The following is a 20225-nucleotide window of genomic DNA, read 5'->3' on the forward strand; positions in this document are numbered from 1 at the left end:
GCACCATGGTTGCGGTGAAGTAGTGTTTGTCGTTAACTGCTTATTCTTGTTCTTGTCCGTTTTCTGATAAGCTGAATTCCTATACTTCGTGTATATTAGAAGTGTTATAGATAATCTCTCGCTTCAGGTATAATCTTAAGCAGATAATTCGCATATATATTACGTTAAGCAATTGCACAGTGAGTATTCAAGATTTCAGTTCCTTTGAGATTTAAAAAAAAATTAGCGGTGGTTTAGCTTGTGGTTAAGCCTGAAGTTACGTGAAAGCAATCTGCATGGCTACGCTTAGGTTCAGCTTGAAAACAAAGACATGGCTTTTGCACATAATGGTTTGCTCTATGGTTTCAGCTTTATTTATGCCACAGGGGAATCACTTCACGTATGAGCACCCCTTGCCTCTCGTCATAACCATTCTCATTTGGGTGTAGAAGACTTCTAGTGGTATGAAATCGTCTCTATGTAGAACTGGGGGCACACCGCTGTCACAGCATTTGAACTAACTTTCTTTCCTAGCAACTCGATCTTGTCGTCTGCCTCTACCAACTACTGAGTTATTTGTCTTCTTTTTCTTCTTCTTTTCATTCTTTTTCTTCTTTGTCTTCTTCTTTTACTTCTTTTTTTTTCTTCTCTTTCTTCTTCTTTTCCTTCTTTTTCTTCCTCTTCTTCTTCTTTTACGATTCCTTTACGGTGCCACAGTAATAAGGTGCTACGCTGACAGCTCTAAAACCTACCGCATTGTAGCTTTCGCTACAAAATAATAACTGCTTCCAACCTGTTCTTACCGTCATAAAACTTTCCAATCATTTTCATATCATAAAAGTTCAATAAAGCTTGCAATATTAGCTTCGAATATACACCGTAGCTAGTTGTCACTTAGCTGAGGTATAATAAAGTGCTTCTACCGAATACTAGCACTGTGAACACATACTAAGGTACCATAATTACATACCTAATTAAAATTTTGTGATTATATTCTAAGCCATAACACAAAGTAATAGCAATGCCGTAGCTCCCCTGATGTCTCATTTGTCTCACCTTTACTGGCGATGCCATGCCTCAGTTTTGATAGTAAGTTTACTCTCTCTTGCAGTTCAAATTTCCAAATTTAAGAAACGGGTTGCTTTACAATGGCGCAACTACAGTGTTCCTAATGTGGATTCACATAAGAACATTAAGGGGAGGGGGGGGGGGATCTTATTTTCACATTGTATTTGGGACTAAGGCCCCCAAATTTCCCTGGTGGAAAAATGAATCCCACAAACTGAGAGTAAAAGTTTGGTGAAAGACATCAAGGAATGCTTCAGAATACACATTATCAGAACCATGGTATGCTGATAGGGTGTTATAGGCTTTGTTTCATTTAATTATGCAGCAAGCATCTGATGCTTTGGATTTTAAATAATGTGGACATATCACTTGGTTCCATTATTTAGCGTACCATATGCATTTCTTTCGGCTGTACCCTTGGCCCTTAAGTTATGATGTTTTTGATACGCTGGCTTATCTCATGGTACCTTTCGTGAGAGCTTTGTTGCTGTCTCTCCTATGAACTTGTGACCTCTCCATTCTCTGGAGACTTCTTTTTCTGTACAATGAAAGTTATCCTTCATGTAGTTTTCCTTTCTTTTTTCTTCCTCACAGAGACATTGTCTTCTGACCAAAAGAAAGACCCCAGCCCCGAGGTAAGGCGGATGCAGAAGCAGCTGAGACAGCGATATGATGCCGTGCTGAAGACGGAAATCCCCTATACGGTGAAGCGCCTCTTGCCAGCTGACGTGAAGCATCTCTACTCTGGAGCGCAGGGTAGGGATGCTCTTGTTCACACTTAAAGCGCACCTGTCTGGCTTTTGCCTCTCTTTTTCTCACCGAGCATGTGACGTCAAACAGTTCCTGCAAAGCTGGCATGAGCGCAGAAGGCCTTGCTTATCTGATTTCAGCTTTGCATTGACACCACAGACTGCTGAAAGCCAAAGATGTAGGGGAACAATTTCCTGCTTTTTCCAACTCAAAATTAGCCACTAAATGAAATTATTTCTGCAGTTCACTTCTTTGGTTAGCTTCAGGTGGTTAGATGATTGTGTACCGCTTTTGGTGTTTAAATACTTGCCTGATAATGGTGGTTTCATTCGTATGGTTTAAAAAAGTGCCGTGTTCTTGTTAATTGCAGTCAGTGAAGCGACTTCAACGTCTACATGCAGTCAGGGATTATAAAACATCTCCTTCATGCACTGTATCCAGTTGCAACATAAATGCTGTCAAATTGTCGTACACAAGGCACGGTGCATACAAATGTGTATGCCCTAAAAAAAAGTGCCGAATTATGCAAAATCATTCGTAAGACTATTCCAACCCAGATGTGGGAAATTAATAATAATAAAAATAATATTTGGTTCACAGGAAAGGAAAGGCGCAGTATCTGTCACACTTGTTCTGTGGACACCTGACCCGTGCAGTAAGGGAAGGGAGAAAGGTGGGAGTGAAAGCGGAAAGAGAGAAAGGGGTGCCATAGTGGAGGGCTCCGGAGTAATTTCAACCACCTGGGAATCTTTGATGTGCAGTGCACTGACATCGCACAGCACAGGGACGCCACTTCCTTTCACCGCAGAAATTAATGCAAGAAATCGTTTTCAAGATTGACTCTTGACCGTTTTACGGTAGCCCTGATACGCCTGCAGTCAGTGCGAATTTTCTTTTTCGTGTTTTGCTAAGTTAAGTGCGCTAAATTGCTTACTGTGGGCTTATTTGTTTAGATAACTAGATCTGGCAATATTGAGGGAAAAAAGCAGTACTATAACTGAGACCCCGGAACCTGCATTCAGTCACACAATGCGGATATGAGGTCTCGACATAAAGTAATGCGCCTAATTAAGCATCTGGGAGGATGGTAATTTTCGCTGTGTATTTACGGTATGATCCTTGATAAATTCTAAAACTTTTAGCATCTTTCAAACTACAGATAATAATTTGTACCCGAAGCAGTTGTCGTCAGGTGTGAGTTGCCTATTTCGACCTGTATTCCCTGCACCCACTCAAAAGCAAGTCTTGATATTGCAGCTTTTCGGGCACTTGCTCAAGAAAACGAGGACTGCTTACCCGAGGACCGCTTTAAAGTGAATCCAAGGAAAGGAGGAGTCTTCATAAGCAGCTACTTCACCTTTGGGTGGTATGATATGACCTTTTCTTGTCTTTGTTACTGTAGCTTTGGTAGAGCACTGCTCAATTAATTTCAGTTGCTTTCTTCGGTCAACTGTTACCTATTACAATGACATCGATGCTATATCTTTACGTTTATTCTGTGTTATCTCCCTGCTATCTTATCAATGTTGATCACTGTGTACTGCTAAACTAGTTTTATTTGACCTGAGTAAACACCCATTAGAAATGTATGCCATAAAAACGTATGCAAGATATTCAGAGCAAGAAGCAGAAAATAGTTGTGAGAAGTCAATACAGAAATCACCTTGAGTTTGTTTCGGTTCCTGATCTCAGATAAGCAGACAGATGCTCGTGGTATGCTGACCAAGAATGACCTCCTTTAATGTTTTGCCATTCAATATATATACACAGTCAGAATGGTCACATGACTTCTGTGAGAGCTGGGTGAGGGAAAGGACGGGCGCGCACAGTGCGTCTCAGGATGACGCCACACCTGACGCCTTCTTTCACAGTTCAGGCATGAACATGTATACAAACCATCATTCTCTTAATCGTAGCCAGTTGTAATCGTAGGCTCTCTTGTGAATAAAGTTGTGCCTTGTTAATGTGTGCATTTTGGTTCCAAAGCAGTGGTGTTCATAAAATGAATTGCCCGTAGTGACCAATTGCAAAGAAAAATATTCAGAAAAAGAAGGAGCTGATTACAGCCTGGCTAAATCTGATGAAAAACGCTGCTGAACAGACAACATGGTGACGCGAGAGATTTTGGAAGCCTGGGTTATCACTGTGGCTGATGAGTAGATATGTGATAGTGGGAGACCGGAAAGCACGTCACTGAATGGCTGAACAGAACTGATGTGACTAGGTGACGTAACTTCTTCTATATTAGCTTGCGACCCTCAACTAGTTTAGCTGACAGCTACTGAATTATGTTTCCTGTAAAGCACAGACTGCAGAGGTTGTTTTTTTTTTTTGTTTATTTTTTCACAGCCATTCACATGATAAGGTGAGGGGCACCCCTTCAGCAACTTAGCACCCATGACAACGGTTCTTAATGTTTATTATTATTATTATTATTATTTATTTATTTTTACTTTTACTAAGAGCTGTTAAGACTGTCCCTTTTTGAAGTCTGTGATAGAAATCAGCCTAATCCTTGCCCAATGTTTTATATTACCCTCAAGTTTAAAGATGCCTTACTGAGTTGTGCTGTCGCTTTTTGTGATAGCTTGGAAGAAATGAGCCTGCCTGAGGAGATGCTGATGAACAAGACATGTCACTGTCCCCTGTGTGACAAGGAGCTCCCTCTAGCTGTCATGGATGCTGTTATCCACCTGGACACCTGTGACAAAGACAGTGAGATCACCAAAGGTACTGCCAGCCTTAACTCACTTACCTGTGCATAATTCATGTGGACAGCTGGGTAAATTCAGCAGACTAACTTCAGTCTTCAGATGTGAAAAACTGGATGACTTTTCGTTGTCTAGGGCTTAAGTCCTGGGCAGATTGCCCGACAAACGGCACGTGCCATTGGTACGGATTTATTTCGGCTTTGCGTTTAAATTTGCCTTCTCTGTGAGAATTGGTTATATGCTGAGTTCTAAACTTTTCTGGTCAGTGCTGTTTGGATTGTGTCTAGTGTTTGGTTAGCCCCTTATAGTTAACCAATGATCTCAACCGTGTGTGCAGTCCCTTGCTTTGAGCACTGTCACGCAACTGCAGAAATTGAAATTTATGTGCAAGGAAATAGATTTTTATTATCCTTGCAAGAGTAATCACTTTGCTTGTTTTTCTCAGAAATTTTAGGAATCATTCTACAATAGTCCAGTTAGTACTTTAAGAGTTTTCCAGAAGTTCATGCAGTGTTCATAATACTGCCTATAGTATACTTTTTGCTACAGTTATGCAGCCCGTGTCATGCTTTCCAAATTTTTAAGGGCGTAGTTTGTAGTTTAGGACCTTTCAGCGTGAGGACTATTATGGTGTTAGTTTCGGCAAAAGGCTTTGGTAGTGTTGAGGAACGTTTAACCCTTTGACTGCCGAATATTCAGAAAAAAATTCACCCCAGCGTCAAATTTTTTTACATGCTATGCGCTCAGCACAGTATTCGAACGGCAAAAACACCGCGGGACAGGATGCGGCCACAGTACCCGTACGGAAAGAACAGTCAAAGGGTTAATTAAGCAAAAATGGAGCACGACTCCATAGCTTTGCTTGTGGCTTCTGTTAGTAGACGCAGCCAAGTATGCGCAAATAATCAAACAGTTATTAGGTTACCACGGAAGCTTATATTCATACCAGGTATGAGTTAGCTTCGAGTGCTGGCTGCCATAATTTAGTAAAAAAAAAACCAAATACCTGCTGTGCAAGTAAGTATTGCAATAAATTATACTGCCTTGGGTTCTTTTAACTGGCGCCGACATCACGCAGACCTTTTACATTTCGGCTCCATCGAAACGCAGGTGCCACAGTCTGGTTCGTATCTGGGTAGTCTTGCTGAGCAGGGCTAGGCCACGTTTATAGGTGCTGTAAAAAACTTGTGCTAGATTTGTTGATGCCCAGTTGGGCTACTGTTACTTGTGCAGGTGCTGGAGGAAGCCCCCAGCCAGAAGAGGAGGTGGAACGTCCAAACGATGCCTCGAAGAAAGTGTACTTCTGCAAAGAGTGCAACAGGGAACTGCGCCTGACGCTTCCAGAGATCTTCCAGCACAAAAATACACACCAGTCTACCTCCCAAGGCAAGGAACTGACCTTTTTGACGCGAGAAATTCCTTCATCGGGCTGCTCACCAGGGATGGAGCCAGGACATTCGTAGTGTATTGATAACAAAGAGGAGGAGGATTGACTGCCTACAGTGCCTCTAGCTTTTGTATCATACAGTGATCTGACAAGTATTAACCTGGTTGTCAAATGTCAGTCCATTCGTTTCTGCTAACTTGTTAGTTGGGTTAGTGAAAGATTACTCCAGCACAACTATAATGCAGCAATTCTTCTGTACCGTCCTTCCCATTATGCTGACTGGTAACCTTTATTGGGATGCGTATTGGGATGCGATCTGCATCTTGAATCACTAAACTTCTAGCTTTTGTTTAGTAGAACATGTTTTTATTTCCTATGTTTTCTTTTCTGATTTTTATTTAAGAGGATTAAATCACAAAAGTCAGAAAAATTTTTAATTTTAGGAAACAGATTTGCAATCTGCACTGTTTTCTTTGTCGTACTGTAAGAAAACAGCCCAGAAGTGGCTCTTAAAAATTGATTTGTGCCAAAGGATAGCAAAAAACTGACTGAAATCTCTGCGATTATGGTGAATACCTCTGCTTCGGTGCCACTGCTAACGACAGGTTGGAAAACTTGTTTCACCGAAATGATCCACCTCTTTGAGCCGTGTGTCTTTGGGGAAAAATAAATGCACAGATATAAAAATTGCATCGGCCTCAGCCTCTGCAATTTTTACTTGACTGCTGCTCTGTTTGCAGACTGCATTCGCACAACAATGGCTTCTCGGATTTTTATGAGGATTGTTGCATTTTGTTGCTAATAAACTTTTTTTTTGCGATGATATTCCCAGATTTTCTATTTTCTTTATCATTTTTTTTTTTACTCTGCTAATATTTTTACATAACTATGCAAGCATAGTTTTAACACGATGTAAAATAATGTCACGCTGATAAACATATTTCGTTCTAAAAATATCATCGCATCAACAATTCCCTTGGGTAAACTTTAACACTATAGTTGCTATGTACTTACCATGTTTTGTTACTACACCAGGCAGTAATGAAAGATAAGATAGATTTGGTTTGATTTTGACTCTTGGGGTTTAATATCCCCAGCAACTAAGGTGGTGAGAGGGGCCACAGTATAGGGCTTTGCATAATATGTTTCGAGGGGTTGCTCCATTAGCAGAACTAAACCTATTATAACATTCACACTTGGCGCACATATAATTAATCAACCAGGTGGTTCTTTGACATAAACACTCTCAGAAAAACATTTAGCATCCTTATAAGCTGTTACTTCACATTCTAATCTTTTCCCGTCTAGATGAATGACTAAGCTGCAGCAAGCGGCCATCCAAAGGACTCCTCCAGAAATCCAGCAGCAGCAATGTCTTTGACGATCTCTGAATTGCCATCGAGGAACATGGCAGTGGACACAGTCATGTCACTGCCCACTTTTGTGACCTCCATGACTGCACCAATAAGAAATTGAAATTTCTTGGTCAATGAGTCAAGCTCCTTGATGGTGACCCTTTCCTGCACGCATTTCCAAGAATCTTGGTGGCAGGGAGCGAAGAATATGCTGTGAAAAATTCAGCTGACCTAATTTATTCCGCAACGCAACAGACTGTGACGTGGCCAAAGTGGTCACATGCAAATAATAAAAATGATACGCAGATTTACTGAAAGCTTTTTCTTTATACAATTACATAGCCTATTTTTGAAGCCAAGAAAACGAAAAGCTGCATTTGTAACATTTTTTTCTTTATCTTTATATTTACATACATAGTGCAGAATATTTGTGCAGTTAGATATTGTATCAATCGTGGGTAAATTGAATTTTTATACTGGACATTCAAAAATGTCTGCACCTAGAAATTAGGAATGCTCAAGCTTTTCTGTGTTTTCTGTTGCACTGTTCAGTGCAGCGAATAGAAGCAAACATTTTTCCCTGTTTTTATTGCAGAATAATCCGGCTAATATGGACACCAGCCCACTCCCAGCTTCAGCGGAAAGAGGCAGCTGATAAGCTTGCCCTCGGTCTTTCTCTTTTCCGTTAATGTGAAATACCACATGACATATACAGGGCATCCCAGCTAAATTTAGCCAAGGGTTAAACAAGAATACATTTCAGGTAGGCCAGGAAAACCACTGCATACAGCTGCCAGCTGTCTTGTATGCCATAGGCAGTTTTTGTTTGCAGTCAATGGTTAAGTTAAATTCTCTAAATTACTAAATGTTGACTTTCGGCCAATATAATTTGCAAAGTTAGAGAGCAAGAGAGCACTTTTAGAAACCCCATTACATTTATTTGTGGTAAGGAAAGCCTACCTCATATATATTTTTTCAAACTCCAAATAAAGCTCGCCAAATACAAAAACTATCACGACTGAAACATTCCTGCGCCACGATTGTGCTGCTCTCAAGTCATGCTTTTAAATTAATGAAATCGACTGTGGCCGTGGCTCCACAGCCCAGTTGCAGCGGCAGGCTGGTATGTCTGCGACGGTTTCTTCACCCGCATCAGCCAATCATCACATGTGACAGTGCAAATTGCAGCGAGCTCGCTGCAACAATTGCCAACATCAGCCTGACCACCAAGTCACTGCTGTGACTGGTTTCGTTCACTGAAACCACGATTGAGAGCAGCACAATCATAGAGTGTAAGCGCGCTAGTCACGTGTTATTTGTTTTTATTTCGCAGGCTTTCTTTGGAGCTGAGAAAAAAGATGCACATATGTAGCTTCCTTTATCGCAAATAAATTGAATGGGGATTTGTGAAGGTGGGCTCCAAACTTACAAATCATAATGTCTAAAGTTAATATTGACAAATTTGGGAAACTCGTGCACCTCCGAATTAATTGCGAAGCAAACCAAGAACAAGAGTTCAACGCTGCTGAACCAAATATTGAGCGAAAGCATTAGCTGCGGGTGACCGAGCTTTCTTCTCTTTTTCTTCTTCCTCATCATCATCATCATCAGCCTGATTATACCCACTGCAGGGCGAAGGCCTTTCCCATATTTCTCCACTTAACCCGGTTCTGTGCTAGCTGCATCCACTTGACCCCTGCGAACTTCTTAATCTCATCCGCCCACCTAACTTTCTGCCTCCCCCTGCTACGCTTTCCTTCCCTTGGAATCCAGTTTGTTACCCTAAGCGACCATCGGTTATCCTCTCTTCGCACTACATGTCCTGCCCATGTCCATTTCTTCTTCTTAATTTCCATTAGAATGTCGGTACCTTAAGTTATTTCTCTGACCCACTCTGCACGCTTTCTATCTCTTAATGTTACCCCTACCATTTTTCGTTCCATAGCCCTCTGGGTTGTCCTCAACTTAAGTAGAGCTCTCTTGGTTAGCCTCCACGTTTCAGCCCCATAGGTGAGTACAGGCAAGATGCAACTGTTGTATACTTTCCTCTTGAGCGATACTGGTAAGCTGCTAGTCATAATCTGCGAGTGCTTGCCAAATGCGCTCCATCCCAATCTTGTTCTTCTTGATATTTCCTTTTCATGGTCCGGATCTGCGGTTACTATCTGTCCTAAGTAGACATATTCGCCTACTATTTCCAGTATTTCGCTACCTAATGTAAACTGCTGTTCCTTCCCGAGGCTGTTGAACATTACCTTAGTCTTCTGCATATTGATTTTCAAGCCTACCTTTCTACTTTTTCTGTCTAGGTCATCAATCATTATTTGCAGTTCATCCCCCGAGTTGCTTAGCAAGGCAATGTCATCAGCAAATCGCAGATTACTGAGGTATTCTCCATCCACCCTTATCCCTAACTGCTCCCATTCCAAGTCTCTGAATACTTCCTCTAAACAAGCTGTGAATAGTACTGGGGAGATTGTGTCTCCTTGCCTAACACCTTTCTTTATGGGAATTTTGTTGCTTTCTTTATGTAGAACTATGGTTGCTGTGCAGCCACTATATACATCTTCCAGCACTTTCACGTACGGCTCGTCTACCCCCTGATTTCGCAATGCCTGCATCACCGCCGAGGTTTCAACTGAGTCAAATGCTTTTTCGTAATCAATGAATGCTATGTATAAGGGCTGGTTATATTCCAAGCATTTTTCTATCACCTGATTGATGGTATGGATATGATCGATAGTAGAGTACCGTTTCCGAAACCCTGCTTGATCCTTTGCTTGATTGCAGTCTAAGGTTGTCCTGATTCTATTAGCGATTACCTTAGTAAATACCTTATACGTAACAGACAGTAAGCTGATTGGTCTGTAATTTTTAACGTCCTTAGAGTTCCCTTTCTTGTGAATGAGGATAATGTTTGCATTCTTCCATGCTTCTGGTACCGTCGATGACACCAGGCACTGCGTATACAGGCTGGCCAGTTTTTCTAGCACGATATCCCCCCCGTCCTTCAGCAAATCTGTAGTTATCTGATCCTCTCCAGCTGATTTCCCCCTTTTCATAGTTTCTAGTGCTTTCTTGACCTCGTCCTTCGTTACTGGTGGAACGTCTGACTGTTTTTCCCTACCGCCAATCTCATTACGGTCCTGACTACTTTGGCTACTGTAGAGATCTGTATAGAACTCCTCGGCTACTTTGACTATCTTGTCCATATTAGTGATGATGTTGCCCGCCTTGTCCCTTATCGCATACATCTGGTTTTTGCCTATGCCCAATTTCTTCTTTACCGCTTTAAGGCTTCCCCCGTTCTTTACAGCATGCTCAATTTTCTCCATGTTATACTTCCTTATATCGGCCACCTTGCGCTTATTGATTAGCTTTGATATCTCGGCCAATTCGATCTGGTCTGTTGGATTGGAAGCTTTCATACTCTGGCGTTTCTTAATCAAATCTTTCGTCTCCTTAGACAGCTTACCGGTATCCTCTCTAACTATCCTACCGCCTACTTCTACCGCGCACTCAGTAATGATATCTCTGAAATTATTGTTCATTGCCTCTAGGGTAATGTTGCCATCCTCAGTTAGAGCTGAATACCTATTCTTTAGCGAATAGGTATTCCTCCTCAGCCCACATACAAATCCCCGCCTTAACCAGCCGTATGAACGTGCCTTAGTGGCCTATAGGGGTAACGTGAATGCCAGAGTCCTAGCAGGCTGATTCTGACATAACCGTCCCATGTGAAACGAGAGACTCCAGTTGGCAGCGCCTGCCAACTGAGCCGCGGCTCCGACTGCGCCACGTTGACCGCTTGAGTTGGTAGCCCAGCTCTCGCTTTTGTGTCACGTGGGGTGTGACGTCACAGCGTCACGTGGGTAAGACGTGGCTGCCGCCGCGCTACGCCGACCGCTTGAGTTGGTAGCCCAGCTCTCACCCTAGTGTCACGTGGGGTGTGACGTCACGTGGGTAAGACGTGGCTCCCGGCCGCGCTACGCTGAAGGCTCGAAACCTGGAGTAGTAATGCCTCTGGTGAGCAAGACCGCTGGGTGCTATATGCAACTGGTTTCCGTGGCCTACAGCAAATGTTTTATCTTTTAACCAGTGCAACACCCCTGTATATGAAGTCCCACTTTAACCAAGCCGCGCGAACATGCCAATGTCGCGTAGCGACAGAGAGTCTGACTCGCAGCACACCCAATCGAAGGATCGCGAGTTCGAATAAAGGACGTTTAAGTCGCTAGGACATGCGTACAGGGTCAGTCACACTACCGTAAGCGTGAACACGGCTTCGCGTGGCGACGCACGCGATTTGTGCCATTGCAAGTATACCCGGTCACGATCGAATCAATGCAGAGTGGCGCGCGAATACGGGGACTCCGAAGTGGTGCTATAGTATCGCCGGCTATTTTGCGTGAATTTGTCACTCGCTTCGCAGAGCCATGTTCTTGCTAAATGTTATTGACCCTGTATATAACGCCAGTTTTCTGATGTTTTGATCATTTGATAATCCGACGCTACGCATGAGATATGTAGCCACAATTCGACCGACGGGTTTTTCTCTCACAAAGTTTAGAAGGTTGTAACAGTAATAACTTTTGAACATTGATTCAAAAGTATTGATGATACGATGCGCGCCTGACGACCGCGGTGCTTGGCTGACGGTTTGGAGCGGCGCACCACGTATGCGTGCGTCGATGTGAGATTTTTTTTTTTTTTTTACGCAAGCTTGCCATAACATATTTTAAAAACCCGTGTAAATTATTTTCCGTTATGTACCGGAGAAGGCTCCTGCTCTTTGTCGGTGAGCCATTTGGAGAAGTCGTCTTCCCTTGTTGCCGTTAGTCCCACTTCCTGCCGAATCTTTATCCTTGATGCCCTTGTCCCTGCAAAAGTCCACAGCAGGTGACGAACATCCACTTCTGCAGCTGGTGTGGAACACTTCGGGCATGTGGTGGGTCCGATGTCTTCTTCAGATTCCGATTCTTCAGATGTTACCGACGGGGTAAGGGCCGCCCCAGCTCTTACCCTTATAAGGGATATATTTGACCTGCTTTTCCGCTCTCTCCGCTGTCGAAGGCATAATGTAAATAAATTACATCTTATGTTATTTTTACGTGTGGTATTGTGTCCAGGCAGTAGGCAGGATTTTTTATCAAGGGAGGGGGGGGGGGTGCTAAAGCTTGTGTTGAGCCTCGGTGTTGGCGCGTGCGGGGGTGCGCTCGTTGGGTTTTTTTTTTTTTTATTGCGAAAGCAATACTACCATTTTCAGCCCTTCGCGTAGCCGCGGTCGGTAGGCACGTTTGACCTTTAATGACCTCAGATGGCTGTGACGCCATACCAGCTGCTAGAGATGGGCTACCATGCCGAGTCCTCGGGTGGATGAGATGATGACGTCACTGTGACGTCATACCGGCTGCGAGAGATGGGCTACCAAGTCGAGTCGTCGGGGCGCGCTGCAGCTTGAGCCGCGCTGCTACCGAGTGGAGGCGCTGCTCTCACCTCTTCTCTCGCAGTTGAGAGGAGGACGAAAATGATGGTATGTAAATGATGCTGAGGCACTTCCTATGAAGAAAAGTCACGCCGTCTCGATGAAGCCAGGAAATGACAGCGGCCTACAGAGAGAGATGAAGAACGTGGAACAGCGTCTAGCTCGACGGCGCGCTCAAGATACTGCAGCTAGACGAGCGAGTCGCGCTTCTTTTGAATCGTCCACCGGTGACGACTCCGAATGGAATGTAATGGAAGCTTTGAACAGTGAATTCGACTCTTTGTCGATGGGTATTAGCCATGCTATTATTGCTTTCGCAACCTACCGGGCTTAACTAAAACCAAGCCCCAACTATTTTTTTTTCATTTCCTTTGTAAGTTAGTCAGCGACGAGCGAATAGCTTATAAGTACACAGAATGAAGGTTGACTTTTTGGGCGGATGGCCATTACCAAACCCAACGAGACAGGCTCTCAAAATGTTTAGCTTTCGAAGAGGAGTATGCACAGCTCTACCCATGGACAGTGGCAAAAAAGCGCCACCTTCGCCGCGCTGGCCTCAAATTTGCGGCACACCATTGTGTCTTTCGCTTTGACAAGATGCCGCGCGCACTTTCCTTCACTGGCCTGATGTTGCCAACTGCAGCATTCCGCATTGTCGTCTCAAAGCACTGCCTTTGTGACATCCTCTGCGTGCTGCTTCCGTGCGCTTTTTGAGTCTTTCCTGTAAACATGAAAGAAAGCAACGCGCTTAGAGCAAGGAAGCGCTTGAAGGTCGCTGACTGACAGTTAAAAAAAAATTCAGGGAAGCAGACTCAGCGGTCAGTGGCACAAACGGGCCAGTTGAACCGAATGTAAGATACAGTGCCGAAGTCACAAAAGGCGTATAAAAAAGAATGAGGTTTAATCACGAACGATGCCTTCAACTATTCCCAGTCAAAAAAATCAATGGGTGCAATTGGGAAGACCAGTCAGATTGAATTGGTTCTGCCAATCCCAAATGGTTTGTCCAATGGGTACTGTCCAACCCAACAGGTTTCTTCACTCCCAATTGGGAAGCTAAGTTGGTTTCTTCACTCCCACTTGTGACGCCCAGTTGGTTTCGTGACTCCCAATTGGGAATGAAGAAACCAATTGGGCGTCCCAATTGGGATTGAATAAACCCATTGAGCTAATGGGAAACCCAATGGATTACTTCAATCCCAATTGGGATTCTTTCGCTCCCAATTGGGACGCCCATTTGAAAAGAATTGGGCTTCCAACTGGGCTTCCCATTGGTTTTAATTGGTCCTAAGCAAACATTCCCAATTGGGAAAGTCAAGTCAGTGATATGATTGACTGAGATGTGCACAGATATACATACCTCTATAAAGAGACAACAGTAAAAAATTTAAGTTCTTATAAAAAGTATATGCTGCTTAATCTTATTAATTGATTATATCATGTTCACTGTAAGTGTAGGCATAATTAAATAAGTTAACTCTGAATAACAAATATGTGTCACTGGTCCCAGCAGCACTGTTCAAAGAATTGAGTATATAAGCCTGCAACCTGTTGATATATACATTGAATCTGTGTTAGTTCCGTGTGTGTAATTCTTGCTTGTCTCTCATGATTTCTGTAAAAAATTTAATTTCATTCCACTTTTATAAAAGTCGGCTCCCCCATAACTTCTGGACAAAACACTGAAATTGCATCTCCATTCTTTTCTTTTTCAACTATGTGAGTTCAAACCATTCGGGCTCAATGGGTATGCCATTTGAGTTCGATTGGCGAACCAGTTTGTCTGGGTAACCAATTATTCCCAATTGGGAGCACCAATTCATATCAAATGGTCAGGCCCAATGGGTGGCGAAAACACAATTGGTTTTTGACCAATTCGTTTCAATTAGGAAATTCCCAATTGGATCCATTGAAGTTTTTGACTGGGTTCAGACAGGGATCGCGTAAAAGGAAAAACGAGGCAAGGGAAGAGGTGTCACACTGCGTCTATGGACTGAGGGAATGTGCTGAGCGGAGGGAAGCTGTGTCTCAACTTTTCCTTTTGAGGAGTGCTGGCGGACCGCATGGAGGAACAAAACTGAGGCATTAGAAAACAAAGCAGAGAGAGATCAACACACGAAAATGATGCAGCGGCCAGGAGCGATGTCAACAACCGCGCAACAAATTAATCTAGCAGTGCAGATATCTGAACTCATTCTATAGAAACTTCATAGAACGGGCACTCCAGGATTTCTAAGGAGTTAACCGCGCCACGCGGTTCCTGCAGTCCCTTTGTATGAAAACTTTCTGGAACAAAGAAACGAGCTTGCATGAGACATGCGAAGTTTGCTCCTCCTCTCAAAAAAGGGTAGGGCTTGCCGCCCCTGCGGCAGCACAGCAAATTTGAGCATTTAAAGGCCCTCATTAAAACCAGGCTTGAGTAATTGTGGCCTGCGATAATTGTAAAGAATTACATTGTTTTAACGACACGAGCACGTAAAACGCGCTAAACGCAAAAGCTTCGACAGTGACGACCTCTGGCTGACTGAGGCATATCAAATTACTACGCTAAGATTACATGCGGACATTGCGAGATCCACAAGTTTCAATTTTTATTGTGAAAGCAATACTACTTGCACTTTCAAGCCTTCAACGTAGCGAGGCGGTGCATACCATTGACCTTTATCTTCACCCCTGGTGTGACGTCATGCCACCTGCTGCAAAAACCGGGGGTCCAACGCGCGCCGTCAGCCATGCGAGGCGGTGCACACCAACGGCGGGCTAACTCCCGCTCCTTCCGCGAGGAGCGCTACAGACGGAGTGGCGTCATACAGTTGGATAAATCGGGCCCTGGCTCACGCCGTCAGCCGTACGAGTCAGAATCAGCCTGCTAGGACGCTGGCATTCACGTTACCCCTATAGGCCACGGGAATAAGCCAGATTGCATGAGCCCCGCGGCTGGGAAAAGCCCGCTCCCCGAAACAATCTCCCCCCCCCCCCCCCCGTGTAGTGCGGGAGGCCTTGCCTGGGGTTGCCGTAGGATGATGATGGTCACTGGTTGAGGTCTGTACCCTCACAGGAGGACTGCACGTTGTGCATCCTCCCTTCCATCTGACAAGGCGAGGTGCGTTCATACGGCTCGGTTAAAGCGGGGCTTTATATGTGGGCTGAGGAAGAAGAAAAAGAGAAGAAGAACGTTCGGTCCCTCGCAGCTGATGCTTTCGCTCAATATTTGGTTCAGCAGCGCTCAACTCTTGTAATTTTTTGTAGATGGACTGTGAAACGTATACAGTCTGAAAGGTCACGAGAGGCTTTTCCAATAGCAGTTGCTTAATTTCAAAACAATAAAATAATGAGAAAGGCGAAAATATATGTCGGCTTTTGAGGGCCCTTTTTTTTCAATATCATATTTTCAGTTCTTTTTATGTCGCTATGCCCTTCGAGGTGGGTCAAGTCCTCTTTCGACGCCCATCAAAGCCGAATTGGTAATTGTAAAAGAAAGGAACACGCCGAAAATGTGCACTAATTTCGATAGGTGCTTCAGTGACTTCCCGGATGGCACCTTTGGGACGCCGTCGAGGCCTATAGGAGCTTCCACTGGATGTACGTTTCCATCTTCGGTTTGGTGAGGTTTATGAGTTTGAGCGTCCCAAAACGATTCAGGCTATGAGAAACGACATAGTGGAAGACTCCGGAAATTTTGACCACCTGGGGTTCACGTGCACAGACATCGCACAGCACACGGGCGCCTGGCTATTCTCATCTGCCGAAAAGAGACTGCCGATGCCGGGATTCGATCCCGCATCCCTGGGCAGCCGAACGGCCTAAACACTGCGCCACCCCGGAGGAGGTTTTTCATCTTCGATTGCTTTCGTGGTCTTCTCCGAAAGTTTTGAATATTTATTCGGAGTGCAATTTTCTGAACTCCCTCAGCTCTCAACCACCTGCCACATTCAGCAGACAGTGGAGTGGTGTCCATGTATATGCACGCGTTAAAGTCATCGAGCACAGAGAACACCAGCGGTACAATCTAAAGTGGAGCTATGTGTGGCCAGGTTCCTTATTGCGAGAATCCTTCGTAATTTTAGTAACTGTTCAGCTGGTACGCGTCCTCCATTTTTTTTTTAATGAAAGCGATCACTGCATCGTGCTCATCCAATGCAGCGAAAATCGCTGGTCTACAAAAGAAGTGCGTTTCTTTCTGAAAAAGCTGCATCCAAATCGCGCTGAAAGTGTGGCAGATTTTTTACAGTCATAAGGGCCTCTCGAAGCTCTGGACAGCAGCTTGCGACTTCCCCAGCTACGAGGTTCGAATTGTGCCCTCCATAAAGAAAGTACCGCAAGCATGTTTTTAGATTTTATGATTGCCTGACAGCTGTTATACACCTCGCTCATGTTCGTGGCTCCGTCAAGTCTGCCAGAAAGTGCATATTGTAGCGAAAGCTGCACTAGACTAAGAAGGTCATTTCGCGGTGCCCAGCCGGAACCACAACTGCGCATGCGCCGTTACCATGACAACGGAGATTTTTCGGTTTCAACATAAACTTCAGAGGAGGAGGAGGAGATCCTTGTTTTGGTACAATAAAAAGTGCACTTGCGACTGATTTTTTATCAATTAACCCCAATACTTGGTTAACTTTGACTACCGTTGCGCCAAGACGCAGGAAGAAGATACCGAGGCGGACGGTGAGCGCACGTATGACGGGATGGCCATCCGACAACGTGCGAATGAAGAAGGAAGATTAAGCGAGCGTCGGAGACGCCTGAAGAGCGGCAACAAGGTAGTCGCTGCCGAACTACAAGAAGAACGTCCAACGGTATAGCAAGAAGTCGAAGCGATGAAGTCGCGTCAGATGACTGATTATACCATTCGGCTGACGGCCAGTGCTAACTTGGATCTTCGAGGCTTACTAAACAATCAGTTTGGCTGTGCATGTAATGTACGCGATAGACTGCGATATCACAAGGACTTGTCGCCGGCGAGTACGATCATGCGCGCGACTCTGCAGTTAGCCTTCTCGGAATGGTCTGCTGAAACAGTCAGTGTAGCGAGTGTTTGTGTCGCGTGTAAGGCTTATCTAGCTAAGGAGCATGTTCCCATCTACAGGGTTAACCACGGGTATATCCGCTGTTGCCATCATGCTTATCAGTGCTTAATGATGTCGCTGAACGGCTGATTTCTCTTAACGCTACGTATATTCTGGCCTAGCTGAGCTCAGCCACTGAAATTTTTTTGTCGCTCCTTTGGTGTTTGGCAAAGTACAGAGACCCAGGAATACCTCGTATTCATCGATATAGCGTACGCATACGCTTTCCTGCTCAGCACTGGCTACGTCTACAATTATGGTGTAGTTTTTTGGAATGATGCTGCATAGTGTTTATTGCACGGCCTGTCCAAAATGGTTATTATCTCATTTTGCAGCAATGGAGAAATGTGTGTTGCATTTATTTTCATCTAAATTGTCAATTCATCATTATCTCCTACGCGTGACATCAGTACTGGTGGAAATTGTCTTTGTGGGACCACGGAGCGGTAGACCTTTGCGTGGTAGGTACTTGGACGCCTGAAAAATAACCCACTTCGAGTTATGGATAAATTCGCTCTCGCCCTACCATCTGATCTGCTGACCGTCCTGGTTAGCTCAGTCGGTAGAGCGACTGCCCCGGAAAGGCGGTTGTGCCGGGTTGGATTCCCGGAACAGGACGAAATTTTTTTTTAACTACGAAGTTCTGAGAAAGCTGTATAGCTTTCTTTTGTAGCCGTATCGCTGCGCTTGGGTGGATATCAGTACTTACTCCTTTATTACAAATCTAATCCACCTTGGGGGTTTCCTCTAAATATTTGACGAAGAGTGAAGGATGCGCAGTTCAACAAAAAAAAAAAAAAAATCGAACCACGCACGGTATATTTTGTGCGCCTCTCATCCAGTTGCTCTAGTTTCGGTATAGATGACTAAGGACTGTAGTCTCCAGGGGTACTCGGAGGTTTTCTGTATACGTGCTGCAGAAACTCGGAAAGCACAGTCGCTAGGTTTTCCGGTCTCAGTCGCTTCGCTTGTCCAGTGCGGCCGAAGCACTCCGTGGTGAAACGCTCGCAACTGAAATGTCCTCCGTATTTTACTTCCCAGTGTTTCTTCGAACAACTCGCTTCCATCCAAGCATCGCACCACTTCACTTTTTTCGAAGCCAGCCAACGAAACCGCGTATTTCACTTGCATCGGTACAGTCCATAAGATGAACCATACAAACAGCAGCATATGCATTGTTTGAAATAGTTTTAGTGTACTTAGATATGGAACGTTAAGTAGTAGTAGTAAATGGTTTCCTTCAAATAAACAAAAAACGGAAGTGAAAAGATATTTGCCTGGGCACGGTATCGGCTACCTAATCATCAGAAACATCTGAACTGGGGCGGCGGAAGTAAAGAAATAGTAAGAGGGAGAGGAAATCACAGGAGAGCGACAGGAAGAAAGGGCATGGTAGGCAAAAATAAAATGCCATTGGACTAGTTAAAAGGGAGTATATATAGTAGGATGCTTGAGGCCCGCCCGTAAATTGTCTCAGTTCACTGGAGCACTCGGCACAGCGGGTGGGCCTCCACACGAGCGATGGTCCTGACACTGACTGAGCCTGTGCGGCGAAGGGCCGTTATCGTCCGAGATAGCACACGCTGAGCGTTCGATCACTGCGCGCATTATAGACGTGGTGGAACAGATGGGACGTCAAGCCCGCCTGTTCGAAGTATTTACACAGGCTTACATGTGTTCGCTCGCATACGCGCGCACTGCTTGGCGGCCACAGGAGCACATCGACGTAGGGATGGGTTGCTCCGGAGCGAGCCGGATCTTCGGAGCCGCTCCTTTCAAAGAGCGGGTGAACCATTTGGCTGCGCAAAGTGAGCCGGAGCCGTCGGATCCGGAGCGGCCGGAGCGGTCGGAACCATCGGAGTCGGATCTTTCGGAGAGCTCGTTGCTGGTTCTCTAGTTCAGTGAACCTTTCCGTCACAGGCTGGTTAGGGTGCCTCGATGTTAGCACCGCTATATTCTAGAGCTCTATAGCGCCGCCGTTCGCTGCATCGAGGCACCCTAAGGCGGGTGCGAGTTCCGCACCATCTATTAGCGATGCGAGAAAGCAAACTCCTGCCCTTTCTCGCAAGGTTAACAAGAATGTCTTCGCCCTCGGCTGTCTTTTGAGCAGAGTCAGCGGAGTTCACCACTCTTTTGGAGAGTCGAGCGAGGTGGTTCTGTTGCTTTTGTTCTATGGATGGAGATCCGCGCCTAGATGGCTGGAACGGCGCTTCTTTTGAAAAGCCGGTTCTCTCTCATTCAGTGAGCCTTCTCTGTCGGAGCCGGGTTGGAGTTTTTTAACGCAAAGCGAAAAGGCAACTATACCGCCCTTCCTTGTCAGTGTCACAACCAACCCATTGACTTCTGATCTTCCCGCGGGCGCACTGCTGCATGGTGCCCATCACTTTTTTTTTTTTGTCTTACAGTTTTGTGGTTTCTTTCCAT

The 20225-nt window shown here is 44.8% G+C and overlaps 1 protein-coding gene across 1 annotated transcript in view; it reads left to right on the forward strand.

Annotated features, from left to right (window-relative positions):
* Nucleotides 1-7585, forward strand: part of LOC146178566 (putative ATP-dependent RNA helicase DHX34) — a 30709-nt gene extending 23124 nt beyond the window's left edge. Inside the window, exons 14-18 of the mRNA XM_084578378.1 lie at nt 1642-1803; nt 3055-3163; nt 4385-4527; nt 5742-5894; nt 7204-7585. Coding sequence (XP_084434504.1) covers nt 1642-1803; nt 3055-3163; nt 4385-4527; nt 5742-5894; nt 7204-7211 — 575 coding nt within the window. The 3' untranslated portion in view covers nt 7212-7585. The remainder of the gene's footprint in view (nt 1-1641; nt 1804-3054; nt 3164-4384; nt 4528-5741; nt 5895-7203) is intronic.
* Nucleotides 7586-20225: the final 12640 nt, after the last annotated feature.

The sequence above is a fragment of the Amblyomma maculatum genome, chromosome 9 (assembly GCF_055883805.1).
Source record: "Amblyomma maculatum isolate TAMU_Amacu chromosome 9, ASM5588380v1, whole genome shotgun sequence".
In the NCBI taxonomy this organism is placed as follows: domain Eukaryota; kingdom Metazoa; phylum Arthropoda; class Arachnida; order Ixodida; family Ixodidae; genus Amblyomma; species Amblyomma maculatum.